Source organism: Stegostoma tigrinum, chromosome 22, assembly GCF_030684315.1.
Source record: "Stegostoma tigrinum isolate sSteTig4 chromosome 22, sSteTig4.hap1, whole genome shotgun sequence".
In the NCBI taxonomy this organism is placed as follows: Eukaryota; Metazoa; Chordata; class Chondrichthyes; order Orectolobiformes; family Stegostomatidae; genus Stegostoma; species Stegostoma tigrinum.
This window is the reverse complement of record NC_081375.1, coordinates 13,807,877-13,833,917: the sequence shown is the minus strand read 5'-3', so window position 1 is coordinate 13,833,917 and position 26,041 is coordinate 13,807,877. Positions and strand designations below refer to the sequence as shown.

The window sequence follows — 26,041 nt, the reverse complement described above, 5'->3', positions numbered from 1 at the left end:
TGGTGAAGCTAGCTGTCAGTGAAATGTTGGAGTTGTACCCGTGAATAAGTACTGGACCCTGAGCATACACTCAAAAGACGAGGGTTTTTGGCAAGAGCAACAGATGGCTCTGAGGCAGTCCCTGATGAAGAACTTGACCTACTCTTGGGAAATAAGGCAGGACACGTGACTGAGATGTCAATGGTGGGGGGAGGGGGGGGAGCGCAATGACCATAATTCTGTTAGTTCTAAAATAATGATGGAAAAGAATAGGCTGGGTCTACAAGTTAAAGTTCTAAGTTGGAGGAAGGCCAATTTTGGTGGTATTAGGCAAAAACTTTCAAAAGTTGATGGATGGCAGATATTTGCAAATAAATCGGCAGCTGGAAGTGGGAAGCCTTCAGAAATGAGATAATGAGAGTCCAGAGGCAGTATATTCCTGTTAGGGTCAAAACCAAGGATGGTAGATGTCGGGAATGCTGCATGATGAGAGAAATTGAGGTTTTAGTCAAGAATAAGAAGGAAGCATATGTTGGGTATAGACAGCAGGGGTTGAGTGAATCCCTAGAGGGGTATAAAGGCAGTAAAAGTATATTTAAGATGGAAATCAGGAGGGCTAAAAGAGAACACATGTTAGCTTTGGTAAATCGCGTTAAGAAGACTCCCAAGGGATTCTACATTAAAGATAAAAGGGTAGCTAGGGAGACTATAGGGCCCCTTAAAGATTAGCAAGGCCAATTATATGTGGAACTGCAGAAATAGGGAGAAACCAAATGAGTATTTTGCATCGGTGTGAAGAGCAATATGAACTATCTAGAATGTGGGGAATTAAATAGCGATATCTTAAAAAATGTCCATGATTACAGAGGAGGGGGTGCTGGATGCCTTAAAACCCATAAAGGTTGATAAATACCCAGGACCTGATCAGGTGTACTCTAAAACTCTATGGGAAGCTGAGGAAGTGATTGCTGGGCCCCTTGCTAAAATATTTTTATCATCAATAGCTGCAAGTGAGGTGCTGGAAGACTGGAGTTTGGCTGATGTGGTGCCATTATTTATGAAAGATGGTAAAGAAAAGCCAGTGAAATATAGACCAGTGAGTCTGACATCAGTGCTGGGCAAGTTGTCGGAGGGAATCATGGCTGACAGGATTTACACGTGTTTGGAAAGGCAAGGACTGATTAGGGATAGTCAACATGGCTTTGTGCATGGGAAATCGTGTCTCACTCACTTGATTACTTCTTCAAAAAATTCAATCAAGAGGATTGATGAGGGTAGATGACTGGATGTGATCTATATGGACTTCAGTAAGGCATTCAACATGGATTGGCCATGGTAAATTGCTGATGGTGCCCAGGGATGTGTAAGTTAGGTGGATTAGCCATGGAAAATGCAGGGTTACAGGGAAAGGGTAGGGGATGGGTCTGGGTTGGACGCTCTTCAGAGGATCAATGTGGACTTGTGGAGCCCAAAGGGCCTGCCTCCACACTTTTCTGATTCGATTATTCCTCATGGTAAACTGGTTGGCAAGGTTAGCCATTTGCATACAAAACTGGCTTGAAGGTAGAGAAGCGAGAGTGGTGGTGTTGGGGGTCAAAGATGATGAGAACTGCTGGTGGTGCTCACCTATCCCCCCCACACCCCACCTCAAGCCGCACCTCCATTTCCTACCTACTAACCTCATTCCGCCCCCTTGACCTGTCCGTCCTCCCCAGACTGACCTACCTCCTCCCTACCCATACTCTCCTCTCCACCTATCTTCTCCTCCATTTATCTTCGGTCTGCATCCCCCTCTCTCCCTATTTATTTCAATCCTCTCCCCATCCCCCTTTTCTGACGATGGGTTGAGGCCCAAAACGTCAGCTTTTGTACTCCTAAGATGCTGCTTGGCCTGCTGTGTTCATCCAGCTCCACACTTTGTTATCTCGTGGTAGTGTACGGTTGTTTTTCAGGCTAGACACCTGCGACCAGCAGTGTGCCACAAGGATCAGTTTTGGGCCCACTGCTTTTCATAACTTATGTGAATGATTAGGACGTGAACACAAGAGATATGGTTGGTAACTTTGCAGGTGACACCAAAATTAGAGGTGAAGTGGACAGCGAGCAAAGTTATCTCAGCGTACAATGAGATCTTGATCAGACGGGCCTATGGGCTGAAGAGTAGCAGACGGAGTTTAATTTAGATAAATGTGAGGTGCTGTATTTTGGAAAGGCAAATCAAGGCAGGACTTATACACCTAATGGTAAGGTCCTGGGGAGTGCTGCTGACCAAAGGAACTTTGGAGTGCAAGTTCATAGTTCCTTGAATGTGGAGTCGCAGGTAGACAGGATAGTGAAGAAGGCATTTGGTATGCTTGTCTTTATTGGTCAGTGCATTGAGAATAAGAGTTATGAATCTTGTTGAGGCTGTACAGGACATTGGTTAGATGGCTTCTGGGTACAATTCTGGTCTCCCTGCTATAGGAAGGATGTTGTGAAATTTGGAAGGATTCAGTAAAGGTTTACAAAAAGATGTCCATTGTCGGAGTGTTGGCGCTGTTGAGAGAGGCTGAATAGGCTGGGGCTATTTTCCGTGGAGCGTTGGAGACTGAGGGGTATCGTCATAGAAGTTTATAAAGTCATGAGGGGCATGGATAGGGTGAATAGCCAAGGTCTTTTCCCTGGGGTTGGGGAGGCCAAAACAAGAGGGCATAGGTTTTAGGTGAGTGGCGAAAGATTTAAAAAGGACTTAAGGGGCGACTTTTTCACAAAGAGAATGGTGCATGCTTGGAAAAAGCTGCCAGAGAAAGTGTTGGAGGTGGTGCAGTTACAACATTTAAAAGGTCTGGACAGCAGTGTGAACAGGAAGGGCTTAGAGGGAATGAAGGGTCTATGCCTGAAACATCAGCTTTTGTGCTCGTGAGATGCTGCTTGGCCTGCTGTGTTCATCCAGCTCCACACTTTGTTTTCAGGGCTTAGAGGGATATGGGCCAAATGCTGGCAAATGGGACTAGATTAATTAAGGATGTCTGCTTGGCATGGACGAGTTGGACCAAAGAGCCAGAGTTTCTGTGCTGTACAGCTCTGTGAAATGGTTCTCGTGAAGGAGTTTCAAGACCAGATCAGCAAAAGTGAAAAACTGTGATCCTTTAAAAAGTTTAAAGACATTCGATGACTCACCATGACAGTAATGTCCCGGGAGAATGACTGAGAAATCTGTGACTCAGTCTTGATTGCATTTGCTATTTGATGTGTGGGGTATTCACGCACCATCAATTACCATATGTTAATTGTGGCTGTTAGAGTATATGTTGCACATGTATTGTAGATTGTGTGACTGTTCTAATACTCTGTAGTAAAATTTTTGTTTCAAACTGTAGAACCTTGGGGCTTTTTTTTTCTCTTTTTAAATTCCCTCAATTGCACACTTCGCTTTTTTTTGCTGATCTTGTGCCAGATTGCCAAATTTACGTTACAATCTGGTCCAGGTACATGGCAGCATCAATGGAGAGAGAAACCACTTAAAGTTTCAATTCTGACAAAGAATCACTGACCTGAAACATTAAGTCTGTTTCTCTCTCCACTGATGCTGTCAAAACAGTTGAGTGTTTCCAGCATTTCCTATTAATCATGAGCCTCCTTCCTTGGTTCCATTTTAATTTCTATATCAAGTCAGAGAGCTCTGTACGTGGATGATTTTGTTGTCCACTTCATGCCTTATGTTTCTCTTATTTGATAGTTTTTTATTGGTTATGTACTGTTTCATTTGCATTTGTTGATTCCACATCACCTGAGCCACATCCCTTTTCAACTCACTGAAGTTAACCTTAGTCTGGTTAGGTATTTTTGCATGTGACTATCCCTTGTCTTTTTCCACTTCCTTAAATAATCTAAACCAATAATGATAGTCAAAAACTAATGATTTCTGACTTTGCTCACATCGTTGCCTCAGAAACTTTGATCTTTTCTTCACACGTACTGACAGCAGTAATCCTGAAACAGTAGCATTTGCTTTCCGATGGTGATTGACCTAAAATGACAAGTAAAGGAATTGACTTAAAAATTTATATTTTACACAAAAATGCTGAGCAGTCTCCCTGCCACAGTTTATTTCAAATGCCTTAGCACCATGTAAACCCCTCAAGTTAGAGAGAAGTCTGTTTCGAAAAAATAAACTCACTAAAGCTCAAGCTGTTAATTATGGTTAATAATATAATGTGATTAAAGCAGCAACTTTAACATCAATTTTGAGGTAATATTATTTCTGAATCTGTTGAAGGAAAACTAAACAAGTAGAATAAAGAAGAGGCAGCACAAGAGTTAATGTTTCTCTTTAGAGTTAATGCTCTTACTGAATCATTATTGACTTAACAAAGATGTGCAAAACCAGATCCCCCTTTTTTAAAAAGTAATTATTCTGCTGGTCATGCTTCAAATGTTTGAACAGTATAAATTTCACATGGCAGTAAGTGATGTTGAATTGTAAGCATAATGTTTTTATAAAAATGTACCTTGATTTAAGGAAGCTTAATTTTATGAAGTATAATTCCTCCACCATCATACATCCTACACAGGTGAAATGTGTTAGCATTCATCATACTGAGTTGAAGCTCAGTGACTTTTCAAGATGGTATGGTTGAGATCCTTTCTTATCAGTGCCAAAGTAGAAAATCCACGTAGTCCAAATAACACAGACTGTCAGAGTGGGGATAGCAGAAGTTCTGGTGACATTTTTCCAATCCCCCTCAGTTATGAGTGGTGCAAGAGGACAGCAAATGTTATATCCATGTTCAAAAAGAGGAGAGGGATAAACTGGGTATAACTTCTAAATACATTTACTTTCATTTCAAGACTAGTACACGAGAATCATCCTGCTTCCAATCTCCATTTTATTGTTCTAGATTACACATGTAGTTGACTTGGGTATATATAGTGCTTCTCTTCAGATACGTCTCCCTTGTAGTCTGCTCACCATCAATGTAAGTGAAACAATGTCAACTTTGCAGTTTGGAATAAAATTCACTTCGACAATTCAGTTGATAAACTCAATTTTTCTCGTACTAAAATGTGAACCCTGAAGAGCATTTCTGTTTGAGGAATAACTGCTTGAGCTGCTAAACCAGGTGTCTGAAATTTTCTAGTTTACCATTGAATAAATTAGTTAATTATTTTATGTAACCTAGTGGAGGGATTATTTGCAAGTGCACTTGTTCAGTGTTTCACCACCCATAAATTTGTGCATGATAGCCAATAAAAAAAACCCTTTTCTTCATCTTTCAGTGGCTCCATGAACCAGTTCATAGCTGTATATAATGCAAGTGGGGATGTGATAAGCAATATTAAATACTATGATGGATTTATGGGGCAGAGGATTGGAGCCATTAGCTGCTTGGCTTTCCACCCGTATTGGGTAAGTAGTTTTCCAACACGTTTTAATCTGTGTAGTTCCTGTGGCATTGATCTTTTAACTGTGTATTGTGTTTCAGTGTGAGCGGCATAACTTGGTACAGACACAAGTTGTTACCAGTGCCCATAGAGTTGAGTCTATTTTGCCTTGGTCTGGTTGGTCAGTAGCAAAGAACCAGTCTGTCTCACCAATTCTCATAGCTCCAAGTTTTTTGCTGAATTCTTAAAAACATTCAAATTTATTTACCGTCTCTCCAGATGATGCTACAGATTTTAATAATTGAACAGTCCTCTTCTTGAGTAAAATATGTAGGATTTCCGACTCTCTCAATTCTGTCCAATTAGACATCTCTCTTGCTGGAAGAGTCCTGAATAGAACTGCCCCATAGTTGAATATAACAAAGCTTAATTCAATCTCATTATTAGTAGAATCAAACAAAACATTCTCTGAGACAGCGCTAAAGTTCTTATGTTAGTGGTTTGATTTTGGATTTAGTTGTGAGTAGATGTAACAAGTCAAGAGAAATTTATGATAACAAGGTGTAAGGATGGATGAACACAGCAGGTCGAGCAGGAAAGCTGACGTTTCGGACCTAGATTCCTTATTATCTGCACCTCTTTTAAAAAGATTTCCTACTAAATTGAAGCTAATAATGCTTTATTACTGTCAGCCACTATTAAGACAAGTGTATTCCAGATAAATGCTGGACTATAAACAAGAGCAAATGTTAAGTCAAGTAGAGGAGAGTATGGCATTTGTTTCCAATACAAATGTCTTGAGCTTCTCGTACATGAGGAAGTCTCCCAAGGTACAGTGAAACAAAACCTGCAAATCATGCCAATATTTTCCTTCCATTACTTTAATTATTTTGATCAACATCTATCGAAGTGGGAGGATAGAGGTGTAAAAGATTTTGAGATCTGGTCCATTTAATGTCTTTAGCAATTCAGCAGCATTCCCTCTAAGCTACATGATAATGCTGCCACTCTGAGGGTCTGCACGTGAACCTTGGAGGCCAGCGCTGAAAAGAAAAAGAAGGAACATAACATTCTACATTCCTTTATTTTGTAAAAGTCAAACTTGAGAAGAATTTGTTCAGCAATGTTTTAAATCCTTGCGTGGTAACATTGTGATGTATCATTTCTAAACTGTTATGACTTCCACATTTCATTTCTTCCATAAATGATCAAGGTAAAGTTTTAATTTTTTTTAATATAAGTAGTCACTTGGTAATACAGGAAAGAAGAGACATGCTGCCTTAGCTTTTAGTGTTGCACTCATCAGGATGCAAAAATGCCAAATATTAAGGGAGGAACGAATTATACTGCATGAAAAATCTTTTTAAAAGTTTGGAGAACATTTATTGACAATCCTAAGTGTGCTATTGCAGTTAATACTGATTTAAGATTATTTAAAGCACACAATGTGGTCTCACACTTTGCAAAAGCCACATGTATTCATACACATTATTTATACTTTGTAGGCAAAGGAACTTGTTCAAATTTTTTTTTGTAATTAAGCAAAAATGCAAGAGACACTAGTTTCACGATGCATTCGCCGTGGCTAAATAGATTTTCTAATATTTGGAAAATCTTACTTTCTTTAGTTATTTTGATTCTTTTTATTTACATCTGCTTTGTCTGAATCTTCTGCACCCTGGTGCACATTTCAAGCTACTCTATCCCTGTACCCAGTATATTTAGTTCCTTTTCACAATGAATTTGCCATGTTTTAAGTTCGCAGCCACTTAAGGCAGTTGAAAAAGTTGTTTCAGGAGAAAGAGAGCCTCTAATAGCAAGTATGAACATCAAAAGCTCTTGAACCTTTACAGTTAGTTGCCTCAGAATGCACTGCTGGTTTGCAATGTCCTTTATGTAGTACAGTCACAGGTTAGCTCTCCACCCCCAGCTATTAATAGGCAATGTGTCTCAAAGCCATATCACATTGATGGATGCAGTTATTGTTTTTCCCAAAAAGGAAAAGCAGTAAATAAGCTATTATTTGCCCCAAAGATACTGTAGTTATAAAAAGCAATGTTGCAGTAAAATCCTGGGAAGAAATTATCACAATTCTTAAATGTTAGCACAATTGTTACCCAGGTTTAATTTTTGCTCTTCCATCTGTGTAATGGGCGTTATAAACTCAGTGGGGTCTTCAGAGTGTAATTATTTTCTGGTGCTGATAATTGCTTCACACTGCCTAACCTTTTCTCGTATTCTAAGTTAACCAGCTTCGATTATTTTCTGTTCCTTTTGACAGCCTCACTTAGCCGTTGGAAGCAACGACTACTACATGTCTATATATTCAGCAGAGAAGCGAATTAGATAACAATGAAGCACACAGCCTTGCTTGTCCACTTTACCGAACTTGTGATCGATGCAGATGCTGTATATTACTTCTAATGTACATATAAAATTATTTACTTGAACGTCTGGTGACAGCTGCTGCAAGATACGACTTGAACAACTTTCTCATTAAATATTTCAGCTACTGTAGGACAATTCACTGCAATGGTCACGGTATGTCTTGTTGTAAGGACATGGCTGCCAAGCTTTTTTTTCCCCCCCGAGACGTGTCCAGACCTTAAATTTTGTTTATTTTTATTTTTGTTTCTTTTGTGAATTAGATTTTAGCATTCAAATTAATATAATTTACCCAGTCAATACTGCCTGAGGATGTTGTAACAACTGTGCATAAATTATAAATCCTATCAGCTCCCTCGGTAGGCAAGTCTTCTGAAAAAGACTAATAAAACCTTGGCTCACCAACCATATTAAAATGCTAGTACCTACTCTGGTGGACTATTAAAAAGCTCACATCTTTGATGTGGTGGTATCCTTGTGAGCATTATTTTATCCATAAATTGTAGCAGTTCCACACAAAAAAATCATGATATTCTGAAACATTGTACAGACTTCTCTATGATTTGTTTTACTTCTTCCCTTTCTTGTGATTTAATTTTACAAAATAATTGCTAATTGTAATAGGAAATTCAAATCAAATCGCACAAATAACCAATGATGGAAAAGGAGACCTGAGCAGAATCTGAGTGATACACTCTCATCTGTTGAATGTAAATAAAACCATTAAAGGAAGTGGAAACTCGCCTGTGAATGTTACTCTAGCGATAATTCTTGCACCCAGTCTTTGGACTGATATGAAGACTGAACGTTGAGACTAGTGTGATATTGTTGTTTGTTTGTCTTTATATTTTAATGTAAAGCTGATGCAGCGTGCATATTATGATCTGACATTTATAAAGCTATGTAGTGGAATATTGTTTTATTATGTGCATTATTGATTTAAAACAAATTCAGCATTGACTTTTTTAAAAACGAGGCAGTTATAATATTAACACTAGGTAGGCATTTGATCACAATCAAACTCAGCTCATATTTAAGTAAAATATTAATTTTTATGCTTTTTACAATGCAGAAGAAATATTGGTTCTCAAGTTGCCCCCACAGTTTTATCTTGGTTTTTGCTGCGTAAGTTGAGAGCAATTTTGAGGAAAATAAAACATAGAATTTGCTATTTCACATGTTCATTGAGTGAAAGTTAAGGAGAGTGAAGGATGTCTTTTTGATTGCAATCTGTATGTATAGTTTTGGATGCCTTTGCATGGAAATAGAACTTAGAGTCTAATCCACCCTTCGTGTATTATAAGCTGGTGTTTCTCAGCTGAACTACTGAATGAAATTGGTTTGATGTGGGGGGTCTTTCAACAGAAACCAAAGCTTAATTATAGTGGCATGCTTTCAGGTTACTCATGAATTCAGAAACACATCTATATTATCATTTCAGAAATTAAAGACTCAATAGTTGGAAAAAGCTTTTTATTTAAATCATATCTGGCTTCATTCTGATGCTGTTAAAATACGTACTGTGTTTAATCCAGTAACTGTTTCCTGACATAAAAAGTCAGCGCAGTTAAAATTTTTTGCATTGACAACTAACTGAAATAAGATAACTGTGTCTTGCAAAATATACTGGAATCCAAAACACATGCATCAAATTTGATTCTTTGCTCTCAAGTAATGTGGAAAATCTTTAGTTTCACTCAAATACATTCTATCACCTTTTTACATTGAAAGCACAAAATTATAAATGAAAATAAATTGGATAAATATAAAAAATACACCTGCATAGATTGAATATCCATATACGAGCTGTATCTATGCAAATGATTTGGAGTTGGCTCAAGTATTTTTCTCACTGGAATCTGCTGACCTTTCATTCAAGCTAAAATGGAATACCTCAGTCTGAGTGCTATTTAGCAACCATAAACTACTCATTGAATAATTTAGCTATTTTGTTTGTAGCATTCTTGTTGTCAGCGTGTGCTGCAAATTAGAGCGCAGTGCTTAGGAGCATTCAAGGTTTCAGTCTTTGTGCATAGTGTAGAACCTTGGGGAGGACCTGATATTTAAAGGTACGTTCCCATTCACTTTTACATTGCTGAATTTGCAACTAATTGATTTTGGATTATCAGTAAACAACACAGTACCTACAGATCAGCATTTTCTAGTCTTTTGACCTGTTGGATCATAAGCAAGATAAATTAGCAAGAAAAAAAAATTATTGCAAATAGGAGCTCCTTTATCTTGACATTTGTAAGTTGGATTTCAAATCTTTAGCCCCACAGATCTTTCACAGGCCATAGTTTAAACATCCCTGGTTTGTACCAAATGCATTTTGATTGCAGATTTCTTTGGCATTTATTTGATTTCTGCCTCTAAAGACCCTGTGTTGAGAAGTTGTTGATGTAATTCTCTTTTAACTGAGGCAGTGACTTATGTTCAGGCTTTAGATGACAATTCATATGTTACCTACAGTCTGATATAACACAATCCTAAGGAGAAAATAGGACAGAGTTGTGACAAAAATTCAAAATGTATAAAACTTCTTCTCCCTTTGGAACTCTTCTATCAAATAGTTATCGAAATCTATTACAACTTAGTGAAGTGTACTGTGTTTCCAGATGTGTTTCAAAGCGTAATCTTCATGACAACTCACTCCACATAGTTGTGAAAAATAATTTTCCACATGTTCTCTTTTGCAATTTAGTTTCTTTAAAGAAAAACCTCTGGAAATTACATTGTGTGGTTCCCACTGGGTTGAATTAATTTCTTCTTTTTAAATACCTGCCTGCATTCTGAGAATAAATTGTTGTAACCCCAAATCCTTCAATACTAGGATGTAGCTGCAAATACATTTTTTGTCATCTTCCTTTGGCTTCTTCAATATGTTGTTTTTACTTATGTAATTAAAATCAACTCAAATATTTCCAGTCAGGATTTAGACTGCATCTTCTACAGTCAAAGGTATGGTTCCTTAAATGATGAATAATGTCTTTTATTTGGCAGTTGAAATCAAATTGGCAGCTTTCTAAGAAATAACTTTTGAACAAATTTTGACAAGAACATTTGCATATTTTCATATTTGTTTTTCAAAAATGCATATATACCCATTACTGATTTGCAACAGTTTAGCGTTGTCACTTTTGTGAGATTTAACATACAGTATCAGAGCTGTGTGCTTTCTTGGCAACAGCTGAATGGTGAAATGTGGAATGAACAACCAAATGGGTTTGATGTGGGGCAGAGAAATATATCAATCCTTTTACTTTCAAATAATTTGCTGAAACAAAGTTAACATGAATGTGTCTATTTGAAATCCACTAACCTTGGTTTTGTGTAATCTGTTCTGTTTCTGCTGGGGTGTTCCTTTCATCCATTTGTTGTCTATTTACTGCATATGGATTTCATATGCCGGGCATTAAATCATTGAGGGAGGATATATTGATGTGATACCTCATGAGCCACTGTTTTGTATGTCTGCTTTTTAGATGAAAGTGCACAATTAAAACTATATTGGTGAATAAATCAAGTCTATCCGAGTCTGCATCTTCTTTAACTTGGAACTGTTATTAGAGGTTTTTAAGACTAGTGAAAGGTAGTTTCTTTTTCTCCCTAAATACCTGTGTGAAGTTTGGGTGTTGCTAGTAAGGCCAGCATTTATTGTACATTCTCAGTTACTGCGGCAAAGATGGGGATGAGCTGCTGTCTCAAGTAGCCTGTCCAGTGAAGGTACACTCAGTCTTGAGATAACAAGGTGTGGAGCTGGATGAACACAGCAAGCTAGGCAGCATCAGACGAGCAGGAAAGCTGACGTTTCAGGTCTGGGCCCTTCAGGAAAAAAAAAGGATCCAGACCGGAAATGTCAGCTTTCTTGCTCCTCTGATGCTGCCTGGCCTGCTGTGTTTCTCCAGCTCCACACCTTGTTATCTCAGATTCCAGCATCAGCAGTTCCAACGCACTCAGTCCGGATATGTGTTCCAGGATTTCGACCCAGCAGCAGTGTAGGAATATTACATTTCCAGTCAGGGTGGTGCATGAATTGGAGGGGATAGTTTTTCAATGCACCTGCTGTCCTTATTCTTCTAGATGGTAGAGGTTACAGGCCGAGAAAGTGCTGTCAAAGTCTTGATGAGTTACTCCAGTCAGTGTGTGTAAGCAGTGAAAGTATTGAATATTTATCATTGATGAGTTGCAATATTGACCAAGAACCCAATAGCCTTTTTCAATGTTGTGTCTCTGCAAGATCAGTTTAGCTAAACCCGAGGAATTGAGGTAGTCATTCCCATCAATGTAGTCACGGATAAGTAGGACTTCAACGAAGTTGAGAAGGTTTTTCCTACCTGTTGGTTCTGTGATCACCGGCTGGGCACAGTGTGGTAGATGTGTCTTTCAGAACTCTACCAGATCCAAGCCAATAGTCCTTACCGGCCACTCTTATCGATGAACGTTGAACTCCCCACCCGATTGTACTCTGTCACCCTGTCCCCCTCAGTGAGTATTTCCCAAGCGTTGGGAGCAAGGAAGTGCTGATTCATCAGTTGGTAACTTGTAATAAATAAAAGACTTTGTTGCCTGTGATTCCATCAGATTTCATGGGTTCTAAGAAATCCTGGTGTTACTGCCTTCTGACTTAATCACTGTGCTACCAACCTGCTGGTGGACCTGTCATACCAGTGGGAGATATATGGATTGGTGATGGTGGAATCTGGGACATTAGCTGAAAGGTACATCAAAGTCAGATTATTACTCACCGCCTATGGGACAGATCTCTCAATCTGGCACAAGTCCCCATATTTCAGTAAGGACTGCAAAGGGATGACTGGGCTAGATCTGTTTTTTGGACATGTGGAGCCTGGGTTGAAACTGGTGATCCATCTGGATTTGTTTTCACTGTTTTAACATTGGTTTGATTCAAGCAGAATAACTTACTAAGCGATCAGTAACACGGCTGTTTTTTGTATTGTAACCTGTGGTGGATTTGCTCATTTCTCAATTCAGACACAAGCTTATTTACAGCTGGTAGCGAATGACAGTGTACCTGGTTCCTAACCAGGTATTTATCTGGGCCACATATTCCAGCCACCCTCTGATTCATCACCTAAATGGCCATGGATTTGAACAGCATCTTGTTCAACTATGGAAAATGTTTCGGTGATCAATTATTTCCAGCAGAGATTCCTAGACAACACCCAACAATGGAAACCTTTACCTCCTCCTATATGTAGGAACTGTGATAGATTGTGTCTCCATGCTCACTGCATCTGGAATCAACTGGCTTGGGAATAAACCTGAACCAGTGGATTCATTTGGTCAAGGAAAGAAACCTTTGTGATGTTCGGGAACTCTGATTTCTGTTTGGAGCACTGATTTTTTTTTCTCTCTCAATTATAATGTTAGATTAAATACTTTTTAGTAGCTTTTCATCCAGAGACGAGTCACTAACTCCTTTGACGTGCTTCATTAGGGCTCTTTGTAACTGTCCCATTTATCTCTATTAAATGGAGGCCTTTCAGCAGGTGGAAGGTGGCAATGAGTACAAGAAGAATTTTTATTCAAACAGTATCCCATCAGCATGGTTAATACCCTCTTCGTGCAATAACTTCCTTATTCCAATGTGATGTCAGATGATGTGTACCAATCAGCCTGCCACTGTCACAGCCAGTCAATAGCAGTGTTCTTACACATGCTGTTAGGCAAGAATGGGAAAGGACATTGCCCCCTTAAAGTGAAATACCAATCAAATGTGGGGCATAAATAATTTAATGTTTGATTTGTGCATTTCTTGTTTGCTGTTTGTGATCTGACAGTTTCTGTTGGGAGGAGACAATATCCAATAACAATTAAATACGAGCTTTGACTGTATAATAATGAAGTTAAAACTGTCAGGTTTCAGTTTGAGGGGGTCCTTATTGCAGAGTACAGAGATGAGATTATGCTGTCCTGTTGGGTGATGAAACCCAATCTTGTGTATCACGCTTTTCGAGATGCAGAATTGGTTTTCAATTTTAAGCTGAATTAAAATCATTCCATTCTCTTTGAGACTTTTTGGTTTGAAATTGGGAAACGTGTAGGTGAGCTGTTCAGGATGCTGCCAAGTTTGAAATGTGAATCAGGAAGCAGTTATTGGTGAACCAGATTTGGCTTATAAAAGTCTATCGATGGTCTGTGTTCCACCTTTTTGTCTTTGTAACACATTTTCTGTAGGAACTACTCTACCTCTTTCCCACACCATCACCCAAAATAAGAAACAAAATACAACAGACATTTTGGAATTCAAGCTGAAGATACCTTTTTGAACACCAAAAAAATGGTCACTGCAAAGTAAACGAAGGTACTGCAGATGAGGACTCCAAGAATAATGATGTGCTTTGTTAGTGCATAACTAGGGCTGTCAGGCTACATCTGGAACATTGACCAATGCCTGACTGCCTTTGCTGTAACAAGGGTAAGACAGACAAGTCATTGTATCAGATGTTCTACCATTTTAAAGTGATGGTCAACAATAAGTAGGAGATGAACTGAATGGGCCAAATGGCCATTTCTGCATAATTGCTTTAAAACTCCAGAATACTGGAGTCTGATTGGAAAAAGGTAATTATCAGTGACCAATATGATCTTGAAACCTGTCCTGTAGAGTGGAAACAATGCTAAACAGACCTCCCTGGATACAGGAGCACTGTTCAAGGCTTGGAAGGATCATCTTTACAGAGGATTTAAATTAGCCAATCAGAGAATATACTTGATTCAGAGACTTGCGACTTTAATGGTAGAGGAGATGAGATTAGTAATAGGTTTGTGTTCAGTCTACTATTTAAGACCTACACCAAAAGAAAACAAACTGCATAACTGGACTGGTTGAAGAAAAATATAGTTTTAAGTCATGGTGGGGGGAGTGGCTGTTTAAATCAAATTCGGTCCAGTAGAGGCACTATTGTCACAATAACGTGTTGATTGGTCTCCTCTTTCAAATGGCATGCTGTGGAGTGTATTGAGGAAGTTTTGTGACGTAAGCAATGATAACGTTTCTGTCTCTGAGCCAGAGGTTCCTAGTTGGAATTCTACTCAAGGGTTTGGTGGACACAGATGCTCTTGTAACATAGGCAAACAGGTTGAGGATCAATTTGAAAACCTTTTCCATGCCAAACATCTATGATGTGGTCCAGATGAGATTCATGATTAGAAAGGAAGTTGGAGCCTCCGCCATCAAGAACCGTAGCTCCAGGCTACTACATGCATAGAGAAATTGCATGTTGCCATGGCAATTCAGACTTTGAATGAAGTGTAACTGACCATCAGTGTGCAGTGAAATGTTACATGCACGCAGTAACATCACCTCACAGCCTACAGAGAAAAGGAAGAAGCCTTCTGTCACCTTCAGTGAGAGAAAATGCAACTAGAATTATTGCCGCAGCAAGAGGTCATAAATTCATAGCAACAGCTTCACATTGTGAATAATAACTAAAATAAGCAGATTCTTAAATACAACTTCATATCTGTGCTTTACCTCTGTTTTGTCTCATAAAAATTTCATGTGATTTTTGTCATTGCTTGAGCATGAAAATATCCAATGATCTTAATTGGAACAATAATGAGAAGCTGAAGAGATCTAAATGTCAGGATTGACCACCAATTTAACATGTCAAAATGCTCAAATGTAGTGAGTAGAGCAAATCAGATACTGAAATGTATTGAAATAAAGTATTGAATTCAAATAGCAAGGAGTGCTTGTCATTTGATAAATCGCTGGTATGACTGCCCCTTGAATATTGTGTATAATTCTATAATTGCTTCACAAAAGTGTGCTGCAATTAATGAAAGGAGACAGAAGGGAGCAACCGGGATGGAAGGATTGGATTATGAGAAGCGGTCAGAACTTGGCATATCCTCACTGAAATGGAGAAGCTTGCAGCCTGATGTGGCAGTTGATTGCAGAATTGTTAAATGGCCAGATGATCTCAGTCAAGATGTGCCATTTCACCTAAGCCAGAGGAGTGAAACCAGGCGCTACAACTTGTGCTTGAAGTGGAGCGCAGCTTACAAAGCTGATCTGTGGAAGTATTATTTCACTGTGGAGACTCCATTGGAGGGGTATCCGGGAAATTACAGGAGATTGTAGTGATTCATTTGTAGACAGCTCCAATTCCATTGATGTAACAATACTTTGGTATTTATATCGAATCCCAATGTCAGGAGGCAGTGGCACTGTATGGGTTAGTATTCGAGGACCCCAGGCTAATGTTCCACGAATAAGAATTCAAATCCCACCAGGGCAGATGATGAAACTTGAATTCAACGAAAATCTGGAATAAGACATTAGTGGCAGGACTGTCAATTGTTGTCACAACTCATCTGGTTTTCTGAAAGTCCATTAGGAAGGAAATCTGCTATCCTTACCTGGTCTGGCTTATATGTGACTCCAGACCCACAGCAATGTAGGTTGATTCTTAACTCCCTTCTGAAAAGTTCAGCAAGCCTTCAGTTCAAGGGTAGCTTGGGACGTGCAACAAATGCTTGGCCCAGGCAGCGATAGCCACGTTCCATCAGAAAACAATTTTAACAAATAGTGAGACATGACATGGTAAGTGTAACATACAGACTCGAGAATGATTTTGGACCTCTAGCCATTACAGTGAGGGGGAGGGGAATGAGGTTTTCCTCATCTCATGCCTGGTTAGTATTGACTCAGTTAATCCACAGGATGAGTGTGTCAGGCCTAGGACAATATTTATTGCCCATCATACTTGTCCTAGGGAAGGTGGTGTTGAGTTGCCTTCTTGAGCTATTACAGTCCATGTGAAGGTACACCCAGTGTATAACACTTGGTAAGTCAGACCTCAATGACTTCTGGCTTGGTAGATGAAGACATTAAAATGTGAGGCTGGATGAACACAGCAGGCCAAGCAGCATCTCAGGAGCACAAAAGCTGACGTTTTGGGCCTAGACCCTTCATCAGAGAGGGGGATGGGGAGAGGGAACTGGAATAAATAGGGAGAGAGGGGGAGGTGGACCGAAGATGGAGAGTAAAGAAGATAGGTGGAGAGAGTGTAGGTGGGGAGGTAGGGAGGGGATAGGTCAGTCCAGGGAAGACGGACAGGTCAAGGAGGTGGGATGAGGTTAGTAGGTAGATGGAGGTGCGGCTTGGGGTGGGAGGAAGGGATGGGTGAGAGGAAGAACAGGTTAGGGAGGCAGAGACAGGTTGGACTAGTTTTGGGATGCAGTGGGTGGGGGGGAAGAGCTGGGCTGGTTGTCTGGTGCAGTGGGGGGAGGGGACGAACTGGGCTGGTTTAGGGATGTAGTAGGGGAAGGGGAGATTTTGAAACTGGTGAAGTCCACATTGATACCATTAGGCTGCAGGGTTCCCAGGCGGAATATGAGTTGCTGTTCCTGCAACCTTCGGGTGGCATCATTGTGGCAGTGCAGGAGGCCCATGATGGACATGTCATCAAGAGAATGGGAGGGGGAGTGGAAATGGTTTGCGACTGGGATGTGCAGTTGTTTGTTGCGAACTGAGCGGAGGTGTTCTGCAAAGCGGTCTCCAAGCCTCCGCTTGGTTTCCCCAATGTAGAGGAAGCCACACCGGGTACAGTGGGTGCAGTATACCACATTGGCAGATGTGCAGGTGAACCTCCTTCCCAAAATCCACAAACCTGCCTGCCCTGGTCGACCCATCGTCTCAGCCTGCCCCACCGAACTCATCTCCACCTATCTGGACTCCATTTTCTCCCCTTTGGTCCAGGAACTCCCCACCTACGTCCGTGACACCACCCACGCCCTCCACCTCCTCCAGGACTTCCAATTCCCTGGTCCCCAACACTTCATATTCACCATGGACGTCCAGTCCCTATACACCTGCATTCCGCATGCAGATGGCCTCAAGGCCCTCCGCTTCTTCCTGTCCCACAGGCCCGACCAGTCCCCCTCCACCGACACTCTCATCCGCCTAGCTGAACTTGTCCTCACCCTCAACAACTTCTCTTTTGACTCCTCCCACTTCCTACAGACTAAGTGGGTGGCCATGGGCACCCGCATGGGCCCCAGCTATGCCTGCCTCTTTGTAGGTTACGTGGAACAGTCCCTCTTCCGCACCTACACAGGCCCCAAACCCCACCTCTTCCTCCGGTACATTGACTGTATCGGCGCCGCCTCTTGTTCCCCAGAGGAGCTCGAACAGTTCATCCACTTCACCAACACCTTCCACCCCAACCTTCAGTTCACCTGGGCCATCTCCAGCACATCCCTCACCTTCCTGGACCTCTCAGTCTCCATCTCAGGCAACCAGCTTGTAACTGATGTCCATTTCAAGCCCACCGACTCCCACAGCTACCTAGAATACACCTCCTCCCACCCACCCTCCTGCAAAAATTCCATTCCCTATTCCCAATTCCTCCGCCTCCGCCGCATCTGCTCCCACGATAAGACATTCCACTCCTGCACATCCCAGATGTGCAAGTTCTTCAAGGACCGCAACTTTCCCCCCACAGTGATCGAGAACGCCCTTGACCGCGTCTCCCGTATTTCCCGCGACACATCCCTCACACCCCGCCCCCGCCACAACCGCCCTAAGAGGATCCCCCTCGTACTCACACACCACCCTACCAACCTCCGGATACAACGCATCATCCTCCGACACTTTCACCATTTACCATCCAACCCCACCACCCAAGACATTTTTCCATCCCCACACCTGTCTGTTTTCCGGAGAGACCACTCTCTCCGTGACTCCCTTGTTCGCTCCACACTGCCCTCCAACCCCACCACACCCGGCACCTTCCCCTGCAACCGCAGGAAATGCTACACTTGTCCCCACACCTCCTCCCTCACCCCCATCCCAGGCCCCAAGATGACATTCCACATTAAGCAGAGGTTCACCTGCACATCTGCCAATGTGGTATACTGCATCCACTGTACCCGGTGTGGCTTCCTCTACATTGGGGAAACCAAGCGGAGGCTTGGAGACCGCTTTGCAGAACACCTCCGCTCAGTTCGCAACAAACAACTGCACCTCCCAGTCGCAAACCATTTCCACTCCCCCTCCCATTCTCTAGATGACATGTCCATCATGGGCCTCCTGCACTGCCACAATGATGCCACCCGAAGGTTGCAGGAACAGCAACTCATATTCCGCCTGGGTACCCTGCAGCCTAATGGTATCAATGTGGACTTCACCAGTTTCAAAATCTCCCCTTCCCCTACTGCATCCCTGAACCAGCCCAGTTCGTCCCCTCCCCCCACTGCACCAGACAACCAGCCCAGCTCTTCCCCCCCCCACCCACTGCATCCTAAAGCCAGTCCAACCTGTCTCTGCCTCCCTAACCGGTTCTTCCTCTCACCCATCCCTTCCTCCCACCCCAAGCCGCACCCCCATCTACCTACTAACCTCATCCCACCTCCTTGACCTGTCCGTCTTCCCTGGACTGACCTATCCCCTCCCTACCTCCCCACCTATACTCTCTCCACCTATCTTCTTTACTCTCCATCTTCGCTCCGCCTCCCCCTCTCTCCCTATTTATTCCAGTTCCCTCTCTGATGAAGGGTCTAGGCCCGAAACGTCAGCTTTTGTGCTCCTGAGATGCTGCTTGGCCTGCTGTGTTCATCCAGCCTCACGTTTTATTATCTTGGAATTCTCCAGCATCTGCAGTTCCCATTATCTCTAGATGAAGACATTGCTATTTTTAAAGTCTTTCCCTGGCACACCCGCACTGACTTCTACATTTTTGTGTCTATGTATTCTTAGAACTTGTCACTGAGCAACAGCACAGTTTATTTAATCTAATTTTTGAATAAAGTAAAACTTCTAATCCCCAATTCTTCAATGAAATGACACAGACCTCTAGAATTCCAGACACCAAGCTCACAGGGACAACTCGTCAAAATAATGAAACTAAAATCATTTCCCCACTCCCCCTTAACACACAGTAAAAATGTGTTGAATTTAAAGTTACACACTGTTCCTCACCTAAGGAAGTTGATTGTTTTGAAATTAATTCCATTACCAGTTGTATATGTATTCTATAAATCCAAATGTTAACCTGAGCTCAGAATGCTTTCATACAAGATGATTTAGCAACATCTTAACTTGACAATCCTCATCATTGTTTTCAGACTCCTCCCTGGCCTCACCCCTCCCTATTTCTGCAACTTCTGCCAACCCCACAGCCCTTTGAGACCTCTGGCTTCCTCAGATCCTGGCACATTCTCAATCATCAATGATTGCTTCACAGTTGGTGGCTCTGCCTTCAGTTGTCTGGATCTAAAGCTGTAGAATTTCCTCACTGCATCTCTCTCTAGCTCAGTTTCCTCCAGAAGATGCTGAAAAGAAACTTCTTTAACTTTTGGTCATTTAATATTGCCAGGTGCATCTTGGTATTTTTTTTATGACACTCCACTGAAATGACTTGGCATTTTTCATTACCCTAAATGTGCTGTATAATTTGAAGTTGGTGGTGATATTGTGGCCATGATAATTACTGGCTGGCAATTCCAACCACATTCTGTTTCTGGTGAAGCCTCAGGCTATCAGCTGTGATGTTAAAGTGACAGATCCAGGCAAGGGTGCATTTATATCTAGAAAGGGTACAATCAGCAATAAAGTGATTGGGTATCTTGTAGTGTTCGTAATAATAGTGGTTCCTTGTGTTGAATTGTTTATTAACCCCAAAGAAGGTTAGAACTCCTCACCCAGCCCATTTCTGTACCGTATACTAATAATCCAATAGTGTTTTCATTTATTTCAGCTTCAGAGTGGAAAAGTTGTTCATGAGAGTCTTTTTTTATGTATTGAATCTTGAAATGTAGAATGAGCAGGGAATTGATATTGAGATAAAACTCAAACTGAGAAGAGACCATGTTTCTGGCATAAACTTGCTCTTAAAATAAATCCAGATAAGGATCAGATCATTCAGGTTTACTTGGCGTGAAAGCTTCAACCATGCATCTGCATGTGTTAGTGTTACAAGGTGGGTTTCCTCCTACAGTCCAGAGATGTGTAGGATTAGCCATGGGAATTACAGGGGTAGGGTAGGAGTGTGGCTCTAGGAGGGATGCTCATCAGAGGCTCAATATGGACTTGATGGTCCAAATGGCCTACTTCCATGCTGAAAGTGCTTTGATGATTCTATGCCTTCAGGCATTCAAGGCCCTCCTGTCCCAAGCCCTTGATCAGCCACAATCTCTGACAGTGAACCAGTGAAGCCATGAGCGCCATAACATTAACTCGACTCGTGCTCACTGCATTGATCCCTGCTGCTGGCTGACATTCGCAGCTCATGGAGCCTCTGCACTGATTCTAAATCTCACAGCTAATGCTGAATTTAATCTTGTGCTGGAAAACCTACAGGCATCAATATGGTCCCTTGCTTTGGATTGTTTCCCAGAGCATGAATGTATCTGCAGTGTCACTGTGGGCATGACAAAGATCTGGAAATGATCTATTTTAGGGATACTTGATTGAACCATTCCAAGACTAGAGACGTTTCTCTCCCTCTCAAACTGCACTATTTAAGCCAAGATAATAAAATGTGAGGCTGGATGAACACAGCAGGCCCAGCAGCATCTCAGGAGCACAAAAGCTGACGTTTCGGGCCTAGACCCTTCATCAGAGAGAGGGATGGGGTGAGGGTTCTGGAATAAATAGGGAGAGAGGGGGAGGCGTACCGAAGATGAACAAGAGTTGCAGTGGGAGAGTGATTCCCTGAGGTTGGTCCGGAGGAAGGAGGGTAACTTCTTCAGGTTAGGCATCCCTGGAAGAAGCTTCGCAGTGAGGTTGAAAGAGGTTACCCTCCTCCCTCCGGACCAACCTCAGGGAATCACTCTCCCACTGCAACTCTCTTGTTCATCTTCGGTCCGCCTCCCTCTCTCTCCCTATTTATTCCAGAACCCTCACCCCATCCCCCTCTCTGATGAAGGGTCTAGGCCCGAAACGTCAGTTTTTGTGCTCCTGAGATGCTGCTGGGCCTGCTGTGTTCATCCAGCTTCACATTTTATTATCTTGGATTCTCCAGCATCTGCAGTTCCCATTATCATTATTTAAGCCAAGTTGCTTTGTCCGTACTGAGTTCCTGCAGTCCTCCTTTCCTTTGTTGTGCCAGACTCTGCTCTCAGCTTCAACTTGCTGAGTGTTGAGACTGCTCTGGTTAGCTCCCGGTCATTTACTAAACTGGCTAATAATATAAAAGCAAAACACTGCAGGTGCGGGAGTAACCCAGCAAGACTGGCAGCATTTGTTGAGCCAATGCACTCCTTGTGGGAGAGTCTACAGCCAAAGGGCATAGTCTCAGAATAAAACAATTCCAGTTTAAGACTGAGGTGTTGTAGGGGCAGAATCCTTGTGTATATTTGAAGCTGAGATAGATGATTCCATCCTGATCGAGAATCTGAGGGTTATGGGCCAAGAGCAGAAAGGTGGCTATGGGGAATGTCAGATCAGCTATGATCCTATTAAATGATGGAGCAGCTTGAGGGGCCGAATGGCCTACTCCTGTACCAGTTTCTTATGCTGTTATTTGTGGACTGAAAAACAGAGTGAATATTTCGAGCCTGGTGTGATCCCACTTCAATTCAGGCTTTGAAACGTTAACTCTATTTCTTTCTCCACAGATGCTGAGTTTCTGACTTTATTTTGTGCTAAAATTAAAGCTTTGAGGAGGCAGACGTTTTTGGTCCATACTTTGAAACATTTAGAATCAATGACATGAATCCAGGAGAAATCTGACTAATAAGCACATTTCAGCCAAAATCTAAGTCAAAAATCAGATTATCTGGGCAAGATCACACATCAACCCCAGAATTTACCTCTGACCTCAGTGAGAAGCTCAAAAATTTGAGAGAGTGTTGTGCTTTTGGAGGTGCTATTTTTAGAACGAGATGTTACAGAAAGTCTTCCCTGTCAGGTGGGTATAAAAAGATATTGTGACTTTATTTCAAGCAAGAAGAGAGGAGCTTATTAACTCCTGTACCCTGACAAATATTCATCCTTCAACCAATGTCACAAAAACAAGTCATCTATCTTGTTTGTTGAAGCTTACTGTGCTCAAAGTAGCTGGCATTCTTCCTGTCTTGCAACAGTAACTGTGCCTGGAAAGGATTTAATTGACTGTAAAGATTTTGGGGACATCTTATGGTTACGAAAGTAAATGCACATTTTTTTTTCTTATCGTTCATTATCATGTCGCTATTGTTGGGTGTTGGCTCGGGGCAAATTACCTTTTGAGAATTTATTGGCTGTGAAGTACTTTGGGATGTCCTGAGGTCGGAAGAGGTGCTATATAAATGCAACATTTTTCTTCACTGCCTGGACATGGATTCACAAACCGGGAATAAAAAGCATCTCCTGCTGAGGATATTAATCGTGATCAGGAGCTGCTATATAGGGTAGTCTTTGAACAACCTTTTTATTTCCATACCGAGCATATGGTTCTCTCATTCCAATCTGGGCCAATGTGTAAAGCCTTTGTAGAACATAGAACATAGAACATAGAACATAGAACATAGAACATAGAACATAGAACATAGAACATTGAACATTGAACATTGAACATTGAACATTGAACATAGAACATAGAACATAGAACATAGAACATAGAACATAGAACATAGAACATAGAACATAGAACATAGAACATTGAACATAGAACATAGAACATAGAACATAGAACATAGAACATTGAACATTGAACATTGAACATTGAACATTGAACATTGAACAGTACAGCACAGAACAGGCCCTTCAGCCCACAATGTTGTGCCGACCATTGATCCTCATGTATGCACCCTCAAATTTCTGTGACCATATACATGTCCAGCAGTCTCTTAAATGACCCCAATGACCTTGCTTCCACAACTGCTGCTGGCAACGCATTCCATGCTCCCACAACTCTCTGCGTAAAGAACCTGCCTCTGACATCCCCTCTATACTTTCCACCAACCAGCTTAAAACTATGACCCCTCGTGCTAGCCATTTCTGCCCTGGGAAATAGTCTCTGGCTATCAACTCTATCTATGCCTCTCATTATCTTGTATACCTCAATTAGGTCCCCTCTCCTCCTCCTTTTCTCCAATGAAAAGAGACCGAGCTCAGTCAACCTCTCTTCATAAGATAAGCCCTCCAGTCCAGGCAGCATCCTGGTAAACCTCCTCTGAACCCTCTCCAAAGCATCCACATCTTTCCTATAATAGGGCGCCCAGAACTGGACGCAGTACATTCGCTTCCAGTCACAAGTGGGAGATGAATTATTGCGAAATAACTGGAAAACTTGGCTGTGTTTGGGACTATAAAGAGTACACATTTAGAATGCTCAGACCCAACACTTTAACCTTTTTTCAAAAAAAATTACAGAAGCATCCACCAGTGAAGGGACTTTAAAAAAATCAGTGAGTGTCTTTAATGTTTGAAACAAAGAATGCAAATTCCCTTTCTCCCACCCAAGATGCTCTAACACAAAATTGTTTTTATTCGGTCGATTTGCAGTGGGTTGAAGGTCAGCAAGTTCTCATCTTGAAACGTACAGGCAAATATACAGATTTTTTTTACAAGCTGTTGAGTCTGAAATAGCCATGAAGCCAATTTATTATTTGTATGTGATGACTGTGACTCAATGAGCAGCATTCTTCTTAAGGTGGCACAGTGGTTAGCACTGGTACCTCTCAGTGCCAGGGATGTGAGTTTGATTCCAGCCTCAGGCGACTGTCTGCGTGGAGTTTGCACATTCTCCTCGTGTCCGCTTGGGTTTCCCCCTACGGTCCAAAGATGTGCAGGTTAGGTGGATTGGTCTTGGGAACTGCAATGTTACAGGAGTGAGGTAAAGGAGAGGGTCACTCTTTGAAAGATTAGTGTGGACTCAGTGGGCCAAATAGTCTGCTTCCACCCTGTAGGGATTCTCTGAGTCTGAAGGTTGAGAACTCAGTGCCCACTCCAGAGATTCTGCACACCCTAGGTCGCGCTGTGCTGTCAGAGGAGCTGTCATTGAAATGTGACATTAAACAGAGGTCACGTTTGTCCACTCAGGTGGACGTGAAATATTCCATCACACTCTTTTAAAATTTAATAGTGCTGCTATCCTCTGTGAACAAAAACAAAGTTGCTGGAAAAGCTCAGCAAATCTGGCAGCATCTGTGAAGAAAAAAATCAGTTAACATTTCAGGTCCAATGGCCCTTCCGCAGCTCTGACCCGACCTGAAATGTTAACTCCGTTTTCTCCTTCACAGATGCTGCCAGACCTGCTGAGCTTTTCCAGCAACTTTGCGTTTTTGTTCCCTGAGTTACAACACCCTCAGTTCTTTCGGCTGTTATGCTCTGTGACCTGGCCTCTATTTATCCCTCAACTCAACATCATGAAACAGATTGTCTGATTTGTTATCAAATTGCTTTAAATGGGAGCTTGCTGTACGCAAATTGGCTGCTGTGTTTCCAACATGACAACAGTTTCTACACTTCAGAAATATTTCTGGTCAGTTGCAAAGTGCTGTAAGATGTCCTGTGGTTGTGAACAATGCTGTATAAATGAAAACCTTTCTTTTTATGCGAACTGAACCTGAGAGTGGCAGCAGGCTCTCCGAAAGTGAAGAAACTCTATTTTCTTCAGTTTACAATAAATATTGGGGTCAGGGCGACAGGTTGTGAGAGTTTTCAGCTTGTAAACATGTCACTGATACAAAACTCATGAGTGACTCATTGAAAATCTTTGTAACTCACCAGAACCAATTGGTTCAAAATACTATTGAAGACAAAAGAAGAAGGAATTTGAATTTATATAGCACCATTCACGGCTTCAGGACAATCTGAAGTGTTTTATAGCCGAATAAGATTATGATTTGTTTGTTAAGTCATATTTTGTAAAAGTGACATGTGCGTGTAAAAAGCAAAATCACAAGAATAGCTATCTTCCTAATGTCATCAGCCATATAAAAATTGATGATGTAATCTTGCTTAAGGAGATCATTGGCAGGTGAGGAGCCTTCCATCTGTACAGTGTTAGAATGAAAATGGCACTTGCTAATTCTAGCTTGTGGGTGGTGATTATGAGGCAAGCTGTAATCTATTAGCTGCATGCAATCTGTCACTGTTCCTCAATCACATCATCTGATTCAGCACACCCACCTTTCAGAAGGTGAACCAGAGCACAACCCCCAGAGACCTCTTCACCTAAGAAAACATCAAAAAAGAACTGAATGAATTTCCAGATTTAAAAAAATGGCATGAGTGTGTTGCTCTCTGTTGGAGTGGATTGCAAACTGAGATTTGAAATGATGTCTCCTACAGAACTAGCAAAACCACAGTGTCCCAGCAGGACCTCAGCAAAGGGAGTGAGGATTCAGATAG

The 26,041-nt window shown here is 41.6% G+C and overlaps 1 protein-coding gene across 1 annotated transcript in view; it reads left to right on the top strand.

Annotated features, from left to right (window-relative positions):
* rptor (regulatory associated protein of MTOR, complex 1) overlaps positions 1 to 11,254 on the top strand; it is a 384,600-nt gene extending 373,346 nt beyond the window's left edge. The window contains exons 33-34 of the mRNA XM_048554896.2: positions 5,239 to 5,368; positions 7,625 to 11,254. Coding sequence (XP_048410853.1) covers positions 5,239 to 5,368; positions 7,625 to 7,693 — 199 coding nt within the window. The 3' untranslated portion in view covers positions 7,694 to 11,254. The remainder of the gene's footprint in view (positions 1 to 5,238; positions 5,369 to 7,624) is intronic.
* The last annotated feature ends 14,787 nt before the right edge of the window (positions 11,255 to 26,041 follow it).